The sequence below is a fragment of the Heliconius melpomene genome, chromosome 12 (genome assembly GCF_056956725.1).
Source record: "Heliconius melpomene rosina isolate 202511_hmr_F chromosome 12, ASM5695672v1, whole genome shotgun sequence".
Lineage (NCBI taxonomy): Eukaryota > Metazoa > Arthropoda > Insecta > Lepidoptera > Nymphalidae > Heliconius > Heliconius melpomene.
Genome location: NC_140400.1, coordinates 3,510,405 through 3,528,857, shown reverse-complemented (window position 1 = coordinate 3,528,857; position 18,453 = coordinate 3,510,405). Strand labels below are relative to the sequence as shown.

The window sequence follows — 18,453 nt, the reverse complement described above, 5'->3', positions numbered from 1 at the left end:
ATATATCGAGAAATCAATCAATAGATTATGAATAAATAAAATATCTTAGCTGGATCTCTTTTTAACGTGCATCTACTATTGCGTAATATTGTCCCTTTACCGTACACTCTCCTTTGTGTGTTTTCCATTCAACGTTACATTGGCGAAGTGATTAGTGGTGAACTGGCACGCTCGGATCGCCATAATTAAAGAACAACAACAACAATAAATAAAATACGGTAAATACCTACTAATTAACATCATACTTTATAGAGAACCTATTGAAAGGAACAGTACTGTGTAGACTACTGTACTATAAGTGCAAAAAATATAGATGACTATAATATTAAACTAATTTTATTACTTACGATATCGTAAATGCACAAGATTAAAAAATATATTATCTGTTCACCATGATCAGCTGTCTGTTGTAGTATTGTTTTGCATTTTTGCAATTTGCACTAAAAACTTTTGAAATTGATATCGTTTAATGTTGTGATTGATTATTTTCAGTTTTAAAGAATAAAAGTGGCAGATTATTATAAAAATATGAATAAGGAGGTTAAAAATTATATATGTATAGCAGATATATTAAATAATTACAATATTTGAAAGTTTCATTAAAATATGTTTTATTAATGCATAATCGTTCTTTATTTTGAGAATGAATGACAAATTATATAAGAAAATGTTGCTTAGACGCAGATTTTGTAAACGGATAATACTTTTAATAACTGTATTTTCACTATCATTTTACGCTTCGCTTTTGTTATTTGGTGGTTTCAAAGGTCCACAAATAATGCAACTTACTGATTTGTATCGCTGCCCTGCTTGTTTTGGTATATCCGTTTGTCCCGAACTGTACTCGAGCCAAATAATACTCGACTCGTCTCATTGGTCAAGTATGTTCAATGTAAAAAATATTTACTATGGTTATACAAAGTCAAATCGACCGCGACGTGTTGTACTTAAGAAGTTGGCTCACGACTGGGAATTTCATGAATTCGATGAAAAACTATGCAAAGAATTTAATTTGAAGGATGATTGTAAGCCAGTACATTTGCTTAATGCTACAAATATTGATGACAAAGTACTGAAAGTAATAGAATACAATGTTTCGTGGCCGGACATTGAGCCTAGGAAAGGATTGGTATTGTGCCCTTATACATATAGTCTACATGATTTGCTTAATCCTTTAATAAATAATGGCAAGGGAAGTTACAAGTTAGAAATGTTAAATATTTGGACAATGCTTAACATTAATCCTGAACCAATAATTCTACAGGTGATTTCTTACTTTACTTTTTTAGTTACTTTTTTGTATTTACTTAATTAATAATTATATATTTTATACTAGATGTGGCATAATACTTGTCATAAGTTTTGATAAGTTATCTTATCCATATATTTATATGTAGTATATAAATAGACATATATAATTTATACTTTACAGATAATACAGAAATCTAAGGGTTGGCCGGTCCCAGCATATGCAGGAGTGTGTGGTCGCTTAGAAGTAGTAGCCCATGAAGGAGAACCTTTATCAGCACTTCAACACATTGAGTGGCACAAAAAATTAAAATATGCCCAAAAGATTTTAAATGCCGCTATGGACTTCACTTTTAAGCATGACAAGTAATTCAGAACCTAATATTAAAATAGTAAAAAAAAACTACAAGTATATAATTCTAAAACCTTTTGTTAGTGTATTTTATTTTTCTTTTCAATAAGCAATAAATGAACAGAGATATTCAATAATTACATAAATGCTACTCATACATGAAAAAGGTATTGTTTATTTAAATATGTATTTATTTTAATTTAAATAATATATTAAATTACAGATTTCGTTTTTACCTCATGGACTGGTCACTTGACAACATAGTGGCCAATGAGAAAGACGATATTACATTTGTGGACTTAGAAGATGTAATTGTATTAGATAAACATATATCACCGAAGAAAGATCTGCCTGACTGGTACAAACGGTACACTAGAGAAGTTTTAGGACCTGGATTTACATTTTCTATAGAGAATATGTGTAGACATCACCTGAGTGATCATAATTTATGGGCAGCTTGCTATATACTTGCTGGTAACGAAAATCCATTGTTATATCCCATACCTAAAGATGTTAATTCTGTACGTCCACACTTTGAAAGACTACTGATAGCTTGTTTGAATGGTGGAGACAGATTCCGAACAGTTAGTAAGCTACAACATGTTATAGAAGAAATGCTCACAGATGAAAAGATTGTTGGTTTTGGAGTTATTAGATGATGAGTGCAGTTCTATAATGGAATTATTTCTGTTTATATTATTTGCGTTATCTGTGATATTATTTGTTATTTATGTACAATTTTTTTGTGTATGGTCACTAGTAAAACCTACATAATATGTGAATAATTTATGGAAGCCTTAATAAATTTTCACTTATATAAGCTTTTTATTTATATACTGTTCGTCTACTCGCTCAAGTAAATGAGTGGAATTAATGGTAGTAATTTAGCTAATTTAATGTGGTTTCTACAAGTACGTGTAGGCAAAATTCCCTCTGCCTAGTGGTAAAACATTGCCCAATTTACGATACATTACGATACGAGGCGACATGTAACGCTGCGTTTTGTGTTTTTCTTTTTACCAGAGATACTCATTCGCTAGAGTGGAAATCGAACGCGTTATGCCAAAAACGTATATACGTTATCTGCGTATTTGCATCAAGCAATAATATAATTAAGCATTTGTTTATGTTTTGCCTACATGATTTTGAACGATTGCGTAATGTAACTTGGTTTTGACATTTATATTACTGTCAATTGTCAGATGATAAAATGAAACAATTTTTCTCATTGAATTTTTCTTACAGTTTTTCGTTTAAACTTGTGTTTTTAATGTATTAACGTATAAAATATTAATGGGTACGACATGAGTAGCGACGATTCAGATGATGATAATATTATCCGTTATGGAACTCCCTTGGAACCTTTTGAAGAAGGTATTTAAATTCGTTACGAGATAATTGGAACTTTATTTTTTCTTTACTCTATGCTTAAAACCTGTACAAGCTACTTTTTTATTTAAAATTTATTCTATAGTTTTAACTTTTTATGCAGTCTTGTTTAATATCCTTTCAATCCAATATCCATTTGCAGATGAAATTCCTTCAAAAAGAAAATTTCAGCAACAACAAGATCAATATGCTGTTGATGCACATGGGAGACGAAGATTTCACGGTGCTTTTACGGGCGGTTTCACAGCAGGTTTTGGTAATACAGTTGGAACACCAGAAGGATGGACACCCAGTGCCTTTAAGAGCTCTCGTGCAGATAAAGCACCAATATCTGTAAGGATCTTATTTACTTCCTAAGATACCCTACTTACCTACTTATACCCGTAAATAATTAAACTATGTGGACTACATATTTTTTGATAGCAAAATTTGACTACATATTTTTGATAAGGCAAATTGTTTTTAGTGAAGTTAACTATTATCATTATATAGATCTAAAATATCCAAAGAGTATATGAGTCATCTTGTCTTTCAATTACAGAATCAAAGGCCAGAAGATTTCATGGATGATGAAGATCGTTCAGAATTTGGTATTGCCCCCCGTCAATTGCAGACAAAAACTGATTTCTCCGGACAAAAGCGCCCACATCAGAAAAGCTTTCATGATGGACCTATACCAGGTATGAGACTACTCTTTGATGCCTACAACCTGCAAAATATTAAATAACATAATAGAAATAATGAAATAGAAAAACACATTTTGATGAAATTTGTGGCAGAAATAGGAAATATAATACCACAATGTATCCTGGCAGTGAAATTATGGCATTTCAACAGAAATGCTGAACACCATGAGGTCAGTTTGTTGTAAAAGCAAATGCACTAATATAACTAATAACCTAGGATTAAGGATGAAGTTGGGTTTATCAGTTGACACTTTGTTTACTGTAAAACTGTGTGAAGTCATATATCATACTTATTCGCTTACTTATATTTAATAATACAGATAAAAAAATAATATTTAAAATTTTAAGAATTAATTTTGTTATTTTATAAACTACAACTAGCATTAACTGTATACTTATAAGTTATTTCAATTGTACATTTATAGATTATTTTTCATATAAAGTAAATTACCAAAATTTTACAGGTGATCCGGTATTAGGACAATTAATACGGGCAGTCCATGAAACAGCTGCAGTCAAGATGCTGCGTAAAATGGGCTGGAGACCAGGACAGGGGGTCGGAGAGAGAGTTTCACAGCGGGAGAAAAAGAAAGCCAAAGACCAACATAAAGTATATGGTTGTTATGTACCAGATGAGATGCGTAAGGTTAGTAGAAAAAAAAGGTGACTCATCACATGTAGCATGGAAAAAAAATATTAGAGTAGGAAGTGTTTTGGGTTGGTTTTACTATGTGGTAACTTACATAGTAAAACCAACCTGGAACATTTCCTTTGGTTTTACTATGTGGTATGTACAATTTGCAGAGAGACAAAAAATAAATGCTCGTCACTTATGATAGAGTTGATTTGAAAGTTAGTAAATAAATTGCAGCTTGATTTATCCACAAGTTCATAGAAATATTACATGAAATCAATATATATATTATATATAATGATATACACCTATCCCCCGATTTACACGGTACTTTTTTTACACGTTTTTGCTTTTACACGGTTTTCCAAATAAGTTTTTTTTTGTTTTTATCGCACTCTACTAAATGCTACTGTGATTGAACACGTGCGCTGTGTATACATCGTGTCATAAATCGGTGCTTGGCTCAATATGACGAAGTTTACAAAAATCTTACAAAAAATTCGAAGCAATTGTTAATAACCGATTTTATTACCATCTCTTATAATGTAAATATTTCTGCTTCAAACATCGAATCGGCACAAATAACTTCGAGTGATGAAAGTGAATTCGAACCTTCGATTCCGAAAAAAAGAATGAGAATAATTTCTTGCAGCAATGAATGATAATAAAACACCTTTGGTTTTATTTTTTGTTCTCCTGTTTAATGTATTGTAATTAAATAAAAAAACAGTGTTTCCGTATATTACATACTAGTGGGCCCGGACGCGGCTACGCCCGTGAAAATATAAGCCTAAATAATTAAAATAAGTTAAAAAATAGTAATAAGTGGAGATTTATTATTAGAAAAAATATCTGAGTAACCGAAATGAACAAACAAAAGAAGTAAAAGTAACTAAAGGAAATTCTTAATATTAGAAAAAGAACCTAAAGTTTGCCGTGCGCGTGTACTAAACATTTTTCTATATTAAATAATTAGTATTAATATTATTAATTAGTATTAATAATTAGTCGGTCATACTATACCACTCGTAGGCTAGGTCATTTGGAATCAGTGACACCTTCTTAATTATTTATTAGAATGTTATACAGTAAACTATAATTTCCATCTAGATGAAATACTAAAAGTGACTACTATATTTATTTTCATAATGATGAATATCAAATTATAGAAATCATCTAATTTTTGTTAATGTATACAAATCTATATCGGCGCGCGCCATGTATGCATTAAGCAAACTCACTTTGGGTGACGTTTTCTTAAAACAACAAACTTTGCAAGCCGTTGCTTAGCAACGCGTAGCGACGATTGTTATTAACATGGCGGAATAAATTCCTTGTCGAATTAATTATTTTAATATATTGGTATATAACGAAAATATTACAAATATGAGAAAAAAAAAGTATCCTATGTTCATCCCGGGACCCTCAAGTATCTCTATATGAGTATTTTATCACAATTAAATTAGCGGTTTGGCCCTGATTGCGGAAAAGACAGACAGACAGACAGACAGACAGACAGACAGAGTTACTTTCGAATTTATAATATAGGTATGGATTTTAACCTGTCAATGCATTTTATTTTTATTTCTGTGTACACCTAAAAATATTGAAAAAATCAGTTGTGTATAGGGGGAAAATCGGGGGATAGGTGTTAAATAGTATAATTATGCATTTTCTGCAAGCTTTTCGATTTACACGGTTTTGACTTGAAAATTTAGAATTTTCGATTTACACGTTTTTCTCAGGAACGTATCTACCGTGTAAATCGGGGGATAGGTGTATTAGTTTATTATATTACTTTATGTTTTATACTATTTTATAAATATTTGTGTATTAAGTTTATGTATGAGGATAAAATATATGTATGTATAAATGTTTATTTGCACCACTCTCAATATATTTTTAATTATATATCTCTTAAACTCTGTTTGGTTGGCTGGAAGAAATCGCTAATTAGCGATAAGACCGCCTTTTGTACTTCATACAATGTTATGTACATTTACTAGATGTAATTTGTAACTTTGCTTATTTTCTATTTGTGGTATACAATGAAGTATATATAAATAAACGGGATTTTTTTAGAGAAACAAAAAAGTGGTCCTTTATTTTTCTTCTTTTAAGGTACACCACCTTAATAATAATAATTACATTAATTTTCTCTACAGGAAACAACACAATCAGACAGCTCTGATTCAGAATTTGAATATGACACATTATTCGCACCAGACGATTATGACCCTTATATCCTATTACGTAAGAACGACAAGTTTGGTATTGGTTATAAGGGATTAAGTCGACATTCAGTTTTGGGTAGCTTGGTAGGTGCATATGGAGAAGGAACTTCAGGAAGCCACTTGGTTATGAGAGATAAAGGCAAAAAGGTATGCTTACATTGTGTTTTTTTTAATAATATATTTCTTCAGAGTAATTTCTAATTTATGCTATAATGAAATAGCTCAAGTGATAACCTCCTCTTGTTTCCTCTGAATACCCTACTATATGTGTTATAAAGCGTGAAACAAAAAAAAATTTTTTAGGTATCAATAAGAGGTCAGGCATTTGGTGTTGGTGCCTTCGAAGCAGATGACGAAGATATATATGCTACAGAAGATATGTCACACTATGACTTTGTAATAGGTGGTGCTGAAAAACAGAAAGTTGAGAAAAATGTCAGGAAAAGTGTTAATGTAAGGAAAAACAATTAGTTTCATTGTTTTATATTTTACCATTTTGTACTTACACAGATTATAATATAATGCTATATGTTTATTTGGTGAAACTTCTGGAACTCCTGGAATTTTTGGTTTGAATGATAAAAAAAATTGCCTAATTATCCAGAAAGGCTATATATATATATAATGTAACTAAATTCCAAAAATAAAGTTTTAACGATTGGAATAGTAAGCTTTTAACGATTTTATATGATTTGCTTACTAATAATAATTAATCTTAACTCACTCAACCTCAGTTTTAGTTTTAAAGTTTATTTTTATAATACCGTCGACGAAGCGTGGCCCTGAAATGAGTTTTATGCTGAGCAGATTACATTTAAGTATCTTATTTAATTTTAATAATTTTCTTCCTGAGTGTATGATGTACAAAATTTCCGAAAACTTAACTTCCAGCCGTACTCGACGACTGTACTGTAAATAATATTTTTCCCATTAATCTGACATTAAACAGGTACTAGAAGGCTTCGCTAAAGCATCGAACCCGCTACCCTCAATATCGTCATATCCACCTCCCGCTCTACCACGGGACTTCGCTCCAGCGCCCGCAGGAATGCGCCGGTCGAGATTTGAATCCACATCCACTCAGCCACGGGATCAGGGTAAGAAAGAAGTAGTAGAGCAGTTGCAGACTTTTTTCCGCAAGGTAGGCAGGATTAACCTTGTGTCAAAACACTCCGCTTTCCGCCCGAATATGTAATATTGCGTGTTTAGTGGTGAAACTCAACGCCGCGCTTTGTCTTGACAGAGCAGGGAAATAAAAATAATTCTCCTTCAACGTGTTTCGGAGAAAATTATAAGAATAACCTTTTTATTTTCTCTAATTTTTATTTTCTATTGGACTTCCGTCCCTATGCAAGCCTTCTAAAAGGAGTTCATTTGAGCCCCATATTCTCAGGACAAGAAAAACATAATAATGATAACATATTTATTAATCAAAATATGTTTATATAAATTGCCTCTGAAACCAAGAGGTGTGCGTTCTAAGCTATATACTAGTATATATTAGGGATATAATTTTTATTTTGCTATAATATTAATGTAGAGTATTAATTAATAAGACTAAAAATATAATTATATTTCAAACGTTTAGGTCTTGGCCGTCACGAATTAACAGCAGAAGCTCGAGGAGCTCTATTAGGAGAAACACCTCTACCCAAACCACAAACACAAGACACGCAAAATGAAACACAAAATTCCACACAAAAACCGGATTTAATAAAAGTTCTCGGCAAAACCATAGATTTTGTCTCAAACGTCAAGGAGAAAGAGAGAGATAAAGAATTAGATTTCATATCTATAAAAGACACAGGTAAAGATATAAACGTGTTTCGACCGTTTATGAGTGATCCTCAAAAACAACTGAGGTATGAGAAGTTTCTGGAAAATAATGTGGTAGAAAGAGACAACAATACGGATAGATTAAGTGAGTGGGAGAGAAACAGAGAGTTGGTGGAATTTGAACAGGCAGCCAAATTGTATAGACCACTATCAGGTATTATTGGGGATAGGTAAGGAATGTCATTGTCTTTTGTGTATACTAATATGTACTTTTTTTTAGCTTCTACACAAAAACAGATTAAACGCTGTATCTCCCATATGGCAGGTTAGGCAAAGGGAACCTGGGAACCTATTGTTAAGACACTCCATTCCCATTGAGACACTTCTGTTCTTTACTTCCCTCCATGTTCTTGTGGTATTGCATGTTGAGTGGCGATACTCAACGCCGCGCTTTGCCTGTATCTGAGGAATCATACTTACTACCAGTCACGTCTACAGTCACACACTTATGCTCCTGCGCCACGACTGACGTCAATCATATCTCTTTCTATATATCTCTACAGTGCTCAAACTATACCTGTAATATAAATGAAGTTCTCAAAATTTAGTATGTGCCTTATTTTTACAAATTAAATTTATCCTATCTATTAAAACTAAGTATTTCCTAATTTATCTTCTAAAGGAAAATTGAGAAGCAAAATTATAATTTATTTTTTTTTATACTAGAAAATTTACATATTTTTTAGATTCACACACGCATCTCAACCCGATGATGCCTTAAACCCACTGTGTGCAGTCGCCAAAAGTTCTATAAATTATGGTTTAGCCACAAAAGAACAGATTGAAGCAGCTAAAATAGGAGCATATGGTGTTATAACTAGAAGGGAGACAACGTGGCGGCCGGAAGCACTTGTTGCTAAACGATTTAATATACCGGAATTGGGTGGCGATAGGTAATTTTATGTTACTTAAATTATACAGAGTGGAAGTGTCAGCGAACTATTTACGGAAACAGCATATATATTTCAAACCCTTAATTAAAGGGTTACCTACCTCAACAGTTTGGACGTAGGTTTTTTTTTTTCATTTCAGGATTTTATCCATACCTGTAGTTCGTGTGACGCAATTATGCATAAATACCAATAATGTGAACACTTACTACTAGTTACTACAAAAATACTACTAAACTTTGAACTTTTTCACCAATTCCTACGACTTCGGAATGAGGCGATGTCCCGGCGGTGTCCCTTTGATAGGTTTATGTGTGCGTGCGTTGTCTTTACAATTGGCGTTTTATTTTAAAAACGATAATTTTATTGTTTATTTTTTTTGAAAAATTAACTTATTAATTTTTGGGAAAAAAAAAGAGTAGAGAGTAGTAAAGAGTAGTGAAAACTAGTTTCATTTAATGTGGAGCTGACACTTCCACTCTGTATATAGTATAGATTAATGTTTTTGTAAGATTTGAATGTAGGACTATTCGTGTTTGATAAAGTAATTCAGGTAGACGTAGTTTTTGTATGTGTATTACTTGAAAGATGGTTGAAAGCTATAAATGCTATTATTAAAAAAAGGATAATCCCTCAATTAATCCCTTTAAGAGTATGTGGTTTTTATACCAAAAAAGCAGTACAACTGTTTTCATCTGATATGTTTCTTATACGAAATATACCTTACCTACGTTAATCTACACTTAGTATGTTCATTTCCAATTGAATGAAGTTATTTTTTTTATTTCCAGACCTCAACCAAAAGAAGATAAGCCTAAGGTATCATATTCAATATTCTCATATTTGGAAACATCTGTACACGATAAAGAAAGCTTTGCGAAAGAACAGAGGAAATTTAGTGGCTCTAAATCACTAAATATCGACGCAATTAATACCAACAATAATAGTAATAAAAAAGGAAATACAAATGAAACTAAAGTAAATACAGAAATATCTAGATCTAGTGGGGAAACAACTGGTGTTCATAAAAGAATTACAGTAGCTGAACTATTTCTTAAGGAATCTGAAAAGGATTTCAAAGAGAAAGACAAAGGGTCCGAAGTGGTGGAAACAATAGAAAAATTCGATAAAATGGATCTCTACAAGTCAATATTTCTTAGTGACAGTGAGGAAGATGTTGGTAATAATGAAGAAAATACTGATGATAATGTCTTTGTAGATAAACCAAAAAACATTGAACGAAATCTTTCTCCTCCAAGAGGTATATTCGCTAATATTGATTTTGATGAACTAAACTCTTGGAAAAGACGTTCTGAAGACAAAAAGACTGAGCAACTCTCAAAATCTAATGAAAATGATAGTACAGTCGAAGAAAACAATATAAACAATGAATCTTTAAATCAAAATGTTGTGTACGGACCGAAAATACCAGAAGCTTTACAAAAGCGTTTAGAATCTGAAGTACCTATAGATTTTAGACCAACATTTAGACGTAAAAATGAGATGGATATAGATGATTCTTCTTCCAGCTCTGATTCATGGGTCGAAGCGAAGGATGTCAAAGCGAAAAAACAAAAGAAAAAGAAGAGCAAAAAACATAAATCTAAGCATAAAAAGTCGAAGAATAAGAAAAAGGATAGATAAAGTGTTATGTAAAATAAATGATTGATGTATATAAATTTGTTTTATTATTATTATATATTATGAGTATAAAGAGACAGGTGTTTAAATACTATAAGCTAGCGACCCAAAAATCTTACATAAAAGTAGGCTATATGTTATATAGGTTCCAATTTATATAAAGTTACATCTAAATCTGCTTAGTAGTTTTTGCGTGAAAGTAGAATAAACATCCATTATCAAGACTCACAAAAATTCACATTTTGTAATATTTATAAAATATTAGTAAGACTCAATATTTATATTAAATATTATATTATTTTAGTTAGACTATAATTTTAATAGAATTAACATACCATATGTGTTGTAGGATAGGGGCAGTGAGGCGACTGTAAAACCGACAGGTTCCATTTCCACTCGAGGAAATGAAATATTTACAAAATCTTCAAAAATTACATTTTAATTATAATTCTGTTTTCAAATTTTTGATCCTATTATTAAGCAAGATAGGGACTAAAAATTCTACATAAACATGACCAAAAGATTCTTAGAAAATAAAATAAAAACCATGTTTTATATAATTTATTGCATCTAAAGGAAGTCGTATGAGTTGACGTCATCAAACTGCTGCGGCTGTCCACCCCGCGCGCCCACCGTGCCCACCGCGCCTCCCGCGCCCACTCCCGACCGGTACTGCGGCTGCTGCAGCACATGCAACACGCGACCCTTCAGTGTCCGCCGTCTATCGTCACACGTCCACCACGTGACGAGTGACCGTATCTACGTTAGTGATGTATGAGGGTGCTGCGTGCAAAGACAAGGGTGCACAGTGAAGCTGATAGCGAGGACATACAAGCATAGTGTAGTAATAGAAGTAGGGAGACATTACTTAGCCTGCGCTCACAGGTGCGGACGACCGCCGCGCGCCGCCTGCTGCTGCTAGAACACACCAGTACGTTGAGCATCGAGCGCGATGAACATTGAGCGCCCTGAGCGCTGAGCATTCACACACAGAGCTGAGCGCCGAACATCTTGTCACAGTCCCGCAGTGTTGGTATTAGTTAGTGGAACACTAGAGGCAGGCTGGGTGAGAAGGCTCTACACATGTGACCACGTGCTCGTGTCAGTCAACATGGTTAGCAAGATATTAGAGACCGTCAATGTGAAAGTGGCCTGTCCATGTCCACACAAACATACATAAATTATTGAGTAGTTGAGTAGTATTTTATTCAGCTCTTTATTTATTTCTTTTGAATAAAGTACTGTCTGTATAAGATCAAATAATGTTATACAGGCGATACTCACTTCCACACTGGCGGGGTAAAAGATATTGTGATTTGTGAACATGCAAGAATTTATTAATAGACAGTATGTCAGTGAAATAAAAAAGTTTTAGTTATTAAGCTAGTAAAGTATTAGTTTTACATTGGGCAAGAAGTACAAGTAGCTAGTCATAGGTGAGCTCTAATTGACAAGCGTTGATGATGATGATGAATGATGGTTCTTATATACAAACATAAAAAAGAATAACTTCTAATGTCAAGTCATCTAAAATAGAGATCTCGTATTTACATTCATATTAAAAACATATACAGGGTTATTGATAATTGCACCAATTCCTGTTAAGAGCATGTACTTGCATGTATTAATAAACTTATTTTTAAATCGCCCTAGATATATAGTTTTTTTTAGATAGATATTTTTTTAAGAAACGGTCCATTTTTATTCATAATAAATTTTTAAAAAGTACAAAAAAAAGTACAGTTTTAAAAAGTACAAATATTTTGAACAAAATATTTGTAATAAAAAAAAGAGTGTTATTTAAAAAAAAAAGTATTGATAAAGTTGTAAATGTTAAATCAGTTTCTAAAAAGCTCAACTACATCCTTGTCAGAAATTTTGTCGCTTTAGCAATAACACTTTATATACGTGAATAGAGCAGTCAAGTTCTATGACTCAAGTGTATATGTATGTAGTTAGAGCCGTTTGCCTTAAGGCATATATGTGCTTGCGTGCGTATGTGTATGTGTGTGTATGTGTCAGTGCAGTTTGGTCACCTGCTGCAACAAGTGCCGCAGTCCCGGGTTCGCAGGTAGGTGCGGCCGCATAAGCCGAGGAGCCGCGGCGCTGCGCAGCTGCTGTTGCAACTGCTGCTGTTGTTGCTGCAGCTGCAGCTGGTGCTTGCGCTGCTCCTCCAGCTGCTTGTAGTGCTGTTCTTGCTGTTGTGCTGCGTGCAGGTGTGACATGATATCCATCTGCGACTTGAACTGCGCCTCCTGCTGGTGCGCTGCCTCCAGTGTCTGCTGCAAGTGCTGGATCTTCTCTAGGTTCTGTTGGCGCGCCGCCTCCAGTCCGTCCAGAGGCACACCTCGCGCGCCCGTCTTATGAAGCTGCATGCCGCCCTGCTGTTGCAACTGTTGTATGCCACCCTGTTGCTGCTGTTGCTGTTGTGCCAGAGGCAGCTGTTTGCTGAGCTTTTGCTGCTGGATTACCTTGCGCAGGCGGTCCACGAACGTGGCCTGGTTGTTAGGAATGAAGCCCAGATACGCTTTCTTATCAGGAGTGTACAGCAGGATTAGCACCTTGATGTCGCATTGTGGCGGCGAGGGCATCGGTGAGAAGTGCACACAGCCGGCCTATGGATATAGACATACTCACACTATAGTGTATAGCACATTATAAGGAGCCAGAGACGAGAGTGACAGAGAGAGAGAGGTACTCACGAAGCCGCCCACCATAACCTTAGTGAGCGCGTCGAGCGCCTCGTTCTGCTGCAGGTGGAACAGCACCGACTTGCTGTCTTTCAGGTACTGCCCGCCGATATTGCTGATCAATTGTTTTGGCATCAACTGCATCAGTAGCTTACTAGGCCATGTGTCCACTTTGAGTTCAGGCTCTATATCTTTTGAGTTTGCTGAAACCTAAAATATAAATAATGATTTCCATCTTTAAATCTGTACACAATATAGAGTAATAAAATATAAATATCTATTTTAAATTAAAATTCAACGTAAAACACACACTTATTTTATTAACCTGTTAAACTTGTTGAACAGAATGATTTTTTCTTTCAAATTTATTATTACTCCTACTGTGAATAGTTTTACGCCTACAAGTGTTTGGGGAAAGTTGGAATATTTTGATAGTTGGAAAAGTACTAAGCAAGATATACAATTTGTGCCGTAAAAGTAGTACTATAGTAATTTGCACAACTAGTTTCAAACAATGCTAACGGCTTAATGATATACTACTTTAATAATATATATAATGGGTCAATTTTTAAAAGAACGTACTTGACATGGCAATTGTTTGATGACTTTCTGTTGATCTCCAGGTGCTTTGCCTTTTTCCATCCATTCCAGAGCTCCACTCCATATGTAAGTCCGTTGTAACGGCGCTGACACTGAACCTACGCCAACATTTCCCACTCCTCCCATATTCCCCACTGTTCCCACATTCCCTACTGCTCCAACATTCCCCACTCCGCCAACATTTGTGACCTGATTGGGGGCGACATTTACCCCTGCGTTGGAGGGACCTGGTTGTATCATTTGCATCCTTTGCATGTTGGACTGTAACAAATTATTTAAAAATCTTTGTTTGTCGTTGTTTATTGTTTTTAAAACAACATTGTTACTTGTAAATATTAGATTACGCGGTCATTTTTTTAATTATCATCAGAAGCAAAAACAATACATAAATGCTCCTCTCTTTCGACTGCGTCGACTTAGAAGCTTAATTATTTTTTGTGCTCAAATTTCTTTAATATATCCAGGTCTATGTTCCACGTAGACCTGGTCATTGCTGAATGCATCTACGCTTGAATTTTTTGATAAGTTATATATCTTTTAACAAGACAAAAACAGACACATAGATAAACGGACAACAAAGTAATTATATAAGAGTTCCGTTGTTTTTAAAGTACAGAACCCTAAAAATGTAAAAAAATGTTCAAACAGATTTCAATTTTCACTGTTTTTGTCATTATCATAAAACGGACAACATTATTTAACGTTAAAAACAAACCTGCGTAGGAGGTGGAGGATAAGATGGTTGTGCCAATTGTGTCAGTAAAGCCGAATTGGCGTAGGTCGGTTGTCGTGGCGGTACCAGCCAGTTATTCCTCACTGCAGCTGTCGGAGCTCGTGGGAATTGGGTCGGCGGGGCCCTTTGCTGTGTAACTGCTGTTCTATTTTGACTGTTGTTGATAAGAAAAATAAAGTTCATTATCCGTTTCTGGTGGAGAATTGGGTTTATTTACCCACTTATATTTTCGGTACATATTATTTTTATACTTACCTATAACTATAATTAAGCCTTAAAAAAATATAACATAAGTAAAAAAAATATATGGTTAAGTTACCTATAAACATCTGGCTGAACTTCCGGCGCAGGCGGCGGCGCCGGACTAGGTGGTCGCTCTTTGAGACTGTAGCCACGTAATAATACTAAATGCCTCGGATCCTATGTAGAATAGACAAGAAATAAAAGCGTATTGACTTATTGAAAAATCTGTTATGTAATCTGAAATGTTAAAATGTATGTAATTGTTTTTTTTTTAAAGTAGTTCCGCTGAGTGCCTTGCGCCGCTTCTTCTCAGATCTTAGGCATTCACTTTAGTGAACTTGTGGTAGATTATTTGACGTTCAAAAACTAAAGCGTGTTACTTTTTATTTTGACTAAAATTATTTGACTTTGTTATCATAACTTAATTCACCAAATAGTATAAAATCTATTAATTTTTTTTTGTACTCAATCAATAAATCAACTTTTTCCCTATGTACGCGTTTGAAAAATAAATTTGTTTGTATTAAAATAATAAAAAAAAAAAGTTTCTTTCTTCGTTCGTTTCTTCTAAGCATTTAGAACTTTTTTTAGTAAGCCGTGCTGCTTACTATAAGCACGTATTTTACGACTACTTTCAAAGATCCACTCAAATATTCACAAAATTTAAGCAAAGGCACCACCACCAAATTGTTCGTATAAACAGAATCTTGTGAGCCAGGGTTGAGAATTGAAAGAGTACTTTTCATGGATAGTTAGATAGGCAGGGGGGCATGAGAGCAATACGGGCACAAGGGACAATCGAGGGCACGGGGGCCAGTGGAGGTCTGTCACCTTGGCGTAGTTGCGCTGCTGCGCGGCGTTGAGCTCCCCGCCAGCGTGCTCGTAGAGCGCGCACAGCGCCGGAACGCGCCGCGCCGCCAGCACCGACAGATGCGCGCCGCGCTCGCCGACTAGCCGCGCCGCCTGCTCCGAGCACCCCGGCGATCCTACGCACAATTTTTTTTAGCTTTAAAATATATCTTGCATCTAGCAGATTGACTAAAGGGAATATAGTTTCAAGACAATCTGTTCTTCACTTTCTGTACGAATTCAACGTATTGCATAATGAGAGATGGATCTCAGCACTATGTCTTCTAACTAAAGCAAGGACCTGAAAAAAAATATTCTCCTTAGGGGACTCCTAACCCAAAACCGTCGTATTTATAGTCAGAGTCTGAGTCAGAGTCAGGCTGTCCAACCGCATCATAGTGGTCCATTCAAATTATAATATCTAATAATAATTGCATATTGATTTAAGAAAATTGAGTTGAAAAAGTCTCAATCAGTCAGTCTTTCAATGCTAGACAATCCATAGAACAACAATTTCCATAGAAATCCTTCCAGGTGCAATAAAAAATGACTTATGTGTTACTTCTAATCACAACATTCTTGAGAAACTTCTACTATCATGTATATATACATGTGTGTCTTGGAAGCCATCCAATGTATGAGATGGTTTCAAATCCTGTTACATTAAAATTTCTGTCTTCTAAATAAGTACATTTTCAAGATGTTGTAAAAAAATAGGAGAAAAGACATCTTGTCCTCATCATAGCATAGTGGCTTATACATTCTAAACACTATATCCTTAAAATATATAGTTAAGATTTTCAATTAACTTACTCATAAATATATGAATTATTCTTCTGGATCTGCAATATGCTAAATTTTTAGTAACATAGTATTTATTTTTAAAGGGTTTTTAATTAATATTAAATAAAAAAAAATTAAGAAGCAACTAAAATAATATTATAAATTAGAGACTATGAAAAGTGCTACAGCTTTTTGAATCATATAAGCAAAATTTCTTGTTCTTCAAAAAAACATACATAAGTCAATAAATTATTCACAATTGGGCACACACCATAGAATAAAATATTAAAAAAAATATACAAAATAATTTTTAGAATGTAATAATGTAGGAATAGCAAAATAAAATAAATTTCCTGAAAAATATTAATATTTACTTACCAGGAGGTACTACTCCACCAGCATTCGCAGAATAAGGTGGTGAACAACATAATAATATAACATGCAGTGGAATATCTGTTCTTCCTAATTCTTCAAAACAAGCTAGAGCTGCCATTAAAGCCTCAGTTACACATGCCCGACTCTCTGCATGACCACCTATAAATCTGTAAATTTTCAACAACCAATAGTTTTTTTATAAAACACCAACCTTTATATGGTGAAATAGAAATAATAAAAAATAAAAGTATAGAAGTATGGATAAAATATTTGCTTATTAAATCATTTTGCTGTAATGCAATGGTGTCCAGAAAGTATTTTTTTTGTAGTTATGGTATATTATATGCTAAAGTGAATAGCTTCTTATTGGAAAATACAGTTCCAGACAGGAGTGGGAAAAGGTAATTTGGTAAATTGTAATGTTTTAAACATTCAACAAATGCACTTTCAATATTAAAAACATTCTTAGTAATTGTTCAAAACTGCAACCTGCAACCTTTAACAGCATTATATATTAAAATGACTTACTGTAATTTATCTACAGTTTCAACAACATTTTGTGGACAAGTAAAAGGTCCAAAAGTAGCTACTGGAAGGCCAGGATGGCAATCAGCTGATTGGTATGCTACTATTCCATATACAGATCCACTTCCAACTCCTTCCTCTAATGCTCCTCCATGGAAATATCTGGACGACAAAGCCATTAAACATAAGTAAAGTTATATGTAACTCATATAAATATATAATAATTCCAAAATTCGTTATAGGAATTTCACACAGTCCTAACTCTTTCTTGATTATTTAATATATTCTCTGAATTTTGTTCTACTTACTCGAGTGTAGGTACAATATAATTCGTTTTCAATTCATTTATATATGCACTATTGGCTGAAGTTGCTTCTATCACGAATATAACTTCAGCCTGTATAGGTGTTTCTGGGGCATTTACGGCCATTATATATCATTATGTACAACACATAATTTTAAATAGATTTATTATTTTTACTTAAATATAATTATTAAAATATTATTATTGGTATATGGGTTAAAAACATCAAAATAAATATAAAGGATTTTGACAATTGACACTGACGTAGGGGTTTTTATGAGTGACATATTTTCCACTATTCGTTCGGAACTAGATCAGAACCATCAAAGTTTCATAATTGTATGTACAATAATAATCAACGAAATATATAGAAGAATATATATTATGTTATACAATTTTATTTTTATTTCTTTCTATTTCACAAATACATTTATTAATTTA

At 33.7% G+C, this 18,453-nt stretch overlaps 3 protein-coding genes across 13 annotated transcripts; 2 read left to right on the top strand and 1 right to left on the bottom strand.

Moving 5' to 3' along the window:
* The first annotated feature begins 63 nt into the window (after positions 1-63).
* On the top strand, positions 64-2,415 carry LOC146533445 (divergent protein kinase domain 2A-like). The gene is made up of 4 exons (XM_085194172.1): positions 64-218; positions 493-1,264; positions 1,433-1,614; positions 1,824-2,415. Exons 2-4 carry the CDS (start codon positions 644-646, stop codon positions 2,257-2,259), a joined length of 1,239 nt encoding a protein of 412 aa, XP_085050298.1. The 5' UTR covers positions 64-218; positions 493-643; the 3' UTR covers positions 2,260-2,415.
* A 366-nt stretch (positions 2,416-2,781) lies between these two features.
* LOC146533444 (G patch domain-containing protein 1 homolog) lies at positions 2,782-10,948 on the top strand. Its single transcript, XM_085194142.1, has 10 exons — positions 2,782-2,974; positions 3,132-3,322; positions 3,531-3,669; positions 4,140-4,321; positions 6,475-6,690; positions 6,847-6,996; positions 7,493-7,640; positions 8,132-8,549; positions 9,066-9,272; positions 10,061-10,948. The coding sequence occupies exons 1-10, from the start codon at positions 2,905-2,907 to the stop codon at positions 10,911-10,913; spliced, it is 2,574 nt and encodes an 857-aa protein (XP_085050268.1). The 5' UTR covers positions 2,782-2,904; the 3' UTR covers positions 10,914-10,948.
* A 508-nt stretch (positions 10,949-11,456) lies between these two features.
* Positions 11,457-18,274, bottom strand: LOC146533443 (mediator of RNA polymerase II transcription subunit 25-like). Of its 11 annotated transcripts, none has more exons than XR_014878537.1 (11): positions 18,017-18,274; positions 17,712-17,870; positions 17,187-17,350; positions 16,008-16,162; positions 15,253-15,353; positions 14,916-15,087; positions 14,183-14,461; positions 13,613-13,810; positions 12,947-13,525; positions 11,779-11,987; positions 11,457-11,693 (listed from the first exon to the last, which is right to left on the bottom strand). XR_014878537.1 is itself a non-coding variant. In XM_085194158.1 (11 exons), exons 1-10 carry the CDS (start codon positions 18,136-18,138, stop codon positions 11,790-11,792), a joined length of 1,968 nt encoding a protein of 655 aa, XP_085050284.1. In that variant the 5' UTR covers positions 18,139-18,274; the 3' UTR covers positions 11,457-11,693; positions 11,779-11,789. The 11 variants fall into 11 exon arrangements, 8 of the variants coding, with proteins under 8 accessions (XP_085050284.1, XP_085050285.1, XP_085050286.1 ...); XR_014878538.1 differs by having other exon boundaries at positions 11,457-11,591; XR_014878539.1 differs by having other exon boundaries at positions 11,457-11,588.
* Positions 18,275-18,453: the final 179 nt, after the last annotated feature.

Excerpts from the sequence above, each read along its gene's own strand:
- LOC146533445 (XM_085194172.1), top strand. The coding sequence starts at position 644 with ATGAATGACAAATTATATAAGAAAATGTTGCTTAGACGCAGATTTTGT. Across the intron at positions 1,265-1,432 it reads CTGAACCAATAATTCTACAG|ATAATACAGAAATCTAAGGG; the intron begins GTGATTTCTTAC and ends TATACTTTACAG. Across the intron at positions 1,615-1,823 it reads TTCACTTTTAAGCATGACAA|ATTTCGTTTTTACCTCATGG; the intron begins GTAATTCAGAAC and ends ATTAAATTACAG.
- LOC146533444 (XM_085194142.1), top strand. The coding sequence starts at position 2,905 with ATGAGTAGCGACGATTCAGATGATGATAATATTATCCGTTATGGAACT. Across the intron at positions 3,670-4,139 it reads TCATGATGGACCTATACCAG|GTGATCCGGTATTAGGACAA; the intron begins GTATGAGACTAC and ends AAAATTTTACAG. Across the intron at positions 6,691-6,846 it reads TGAGAGATAAAGGCAAAAAG|GTATCAATAAGAGGTCAGGC; the intron begins GTATGCTTACAT and ends AAAATTTTTTAG.
- LOC146533443 (XM_085194155.1), bottom strand. The coding sequence starts at position 18,138 with ATGGCCGTAAATGCCCCAGAAACACCTATACAGGCTGAAGTTATATTC. Across the intron at positions 14,462-14,915 it reads ATCCTCCACCTCCTACGCAG|TCCAACATGCAAAGGATGCA; the intron begins GTTTGTTTTTAA and ends AATTTGTTACAG. Across the intron at positions 11,592-12,946 it reads TGCGGCACTTGTTGCAGCAG|CAGCCGCAGTACCGGTCGGG; the intron begins GTGACCAAACTG and ends CATGTGCTGCAG.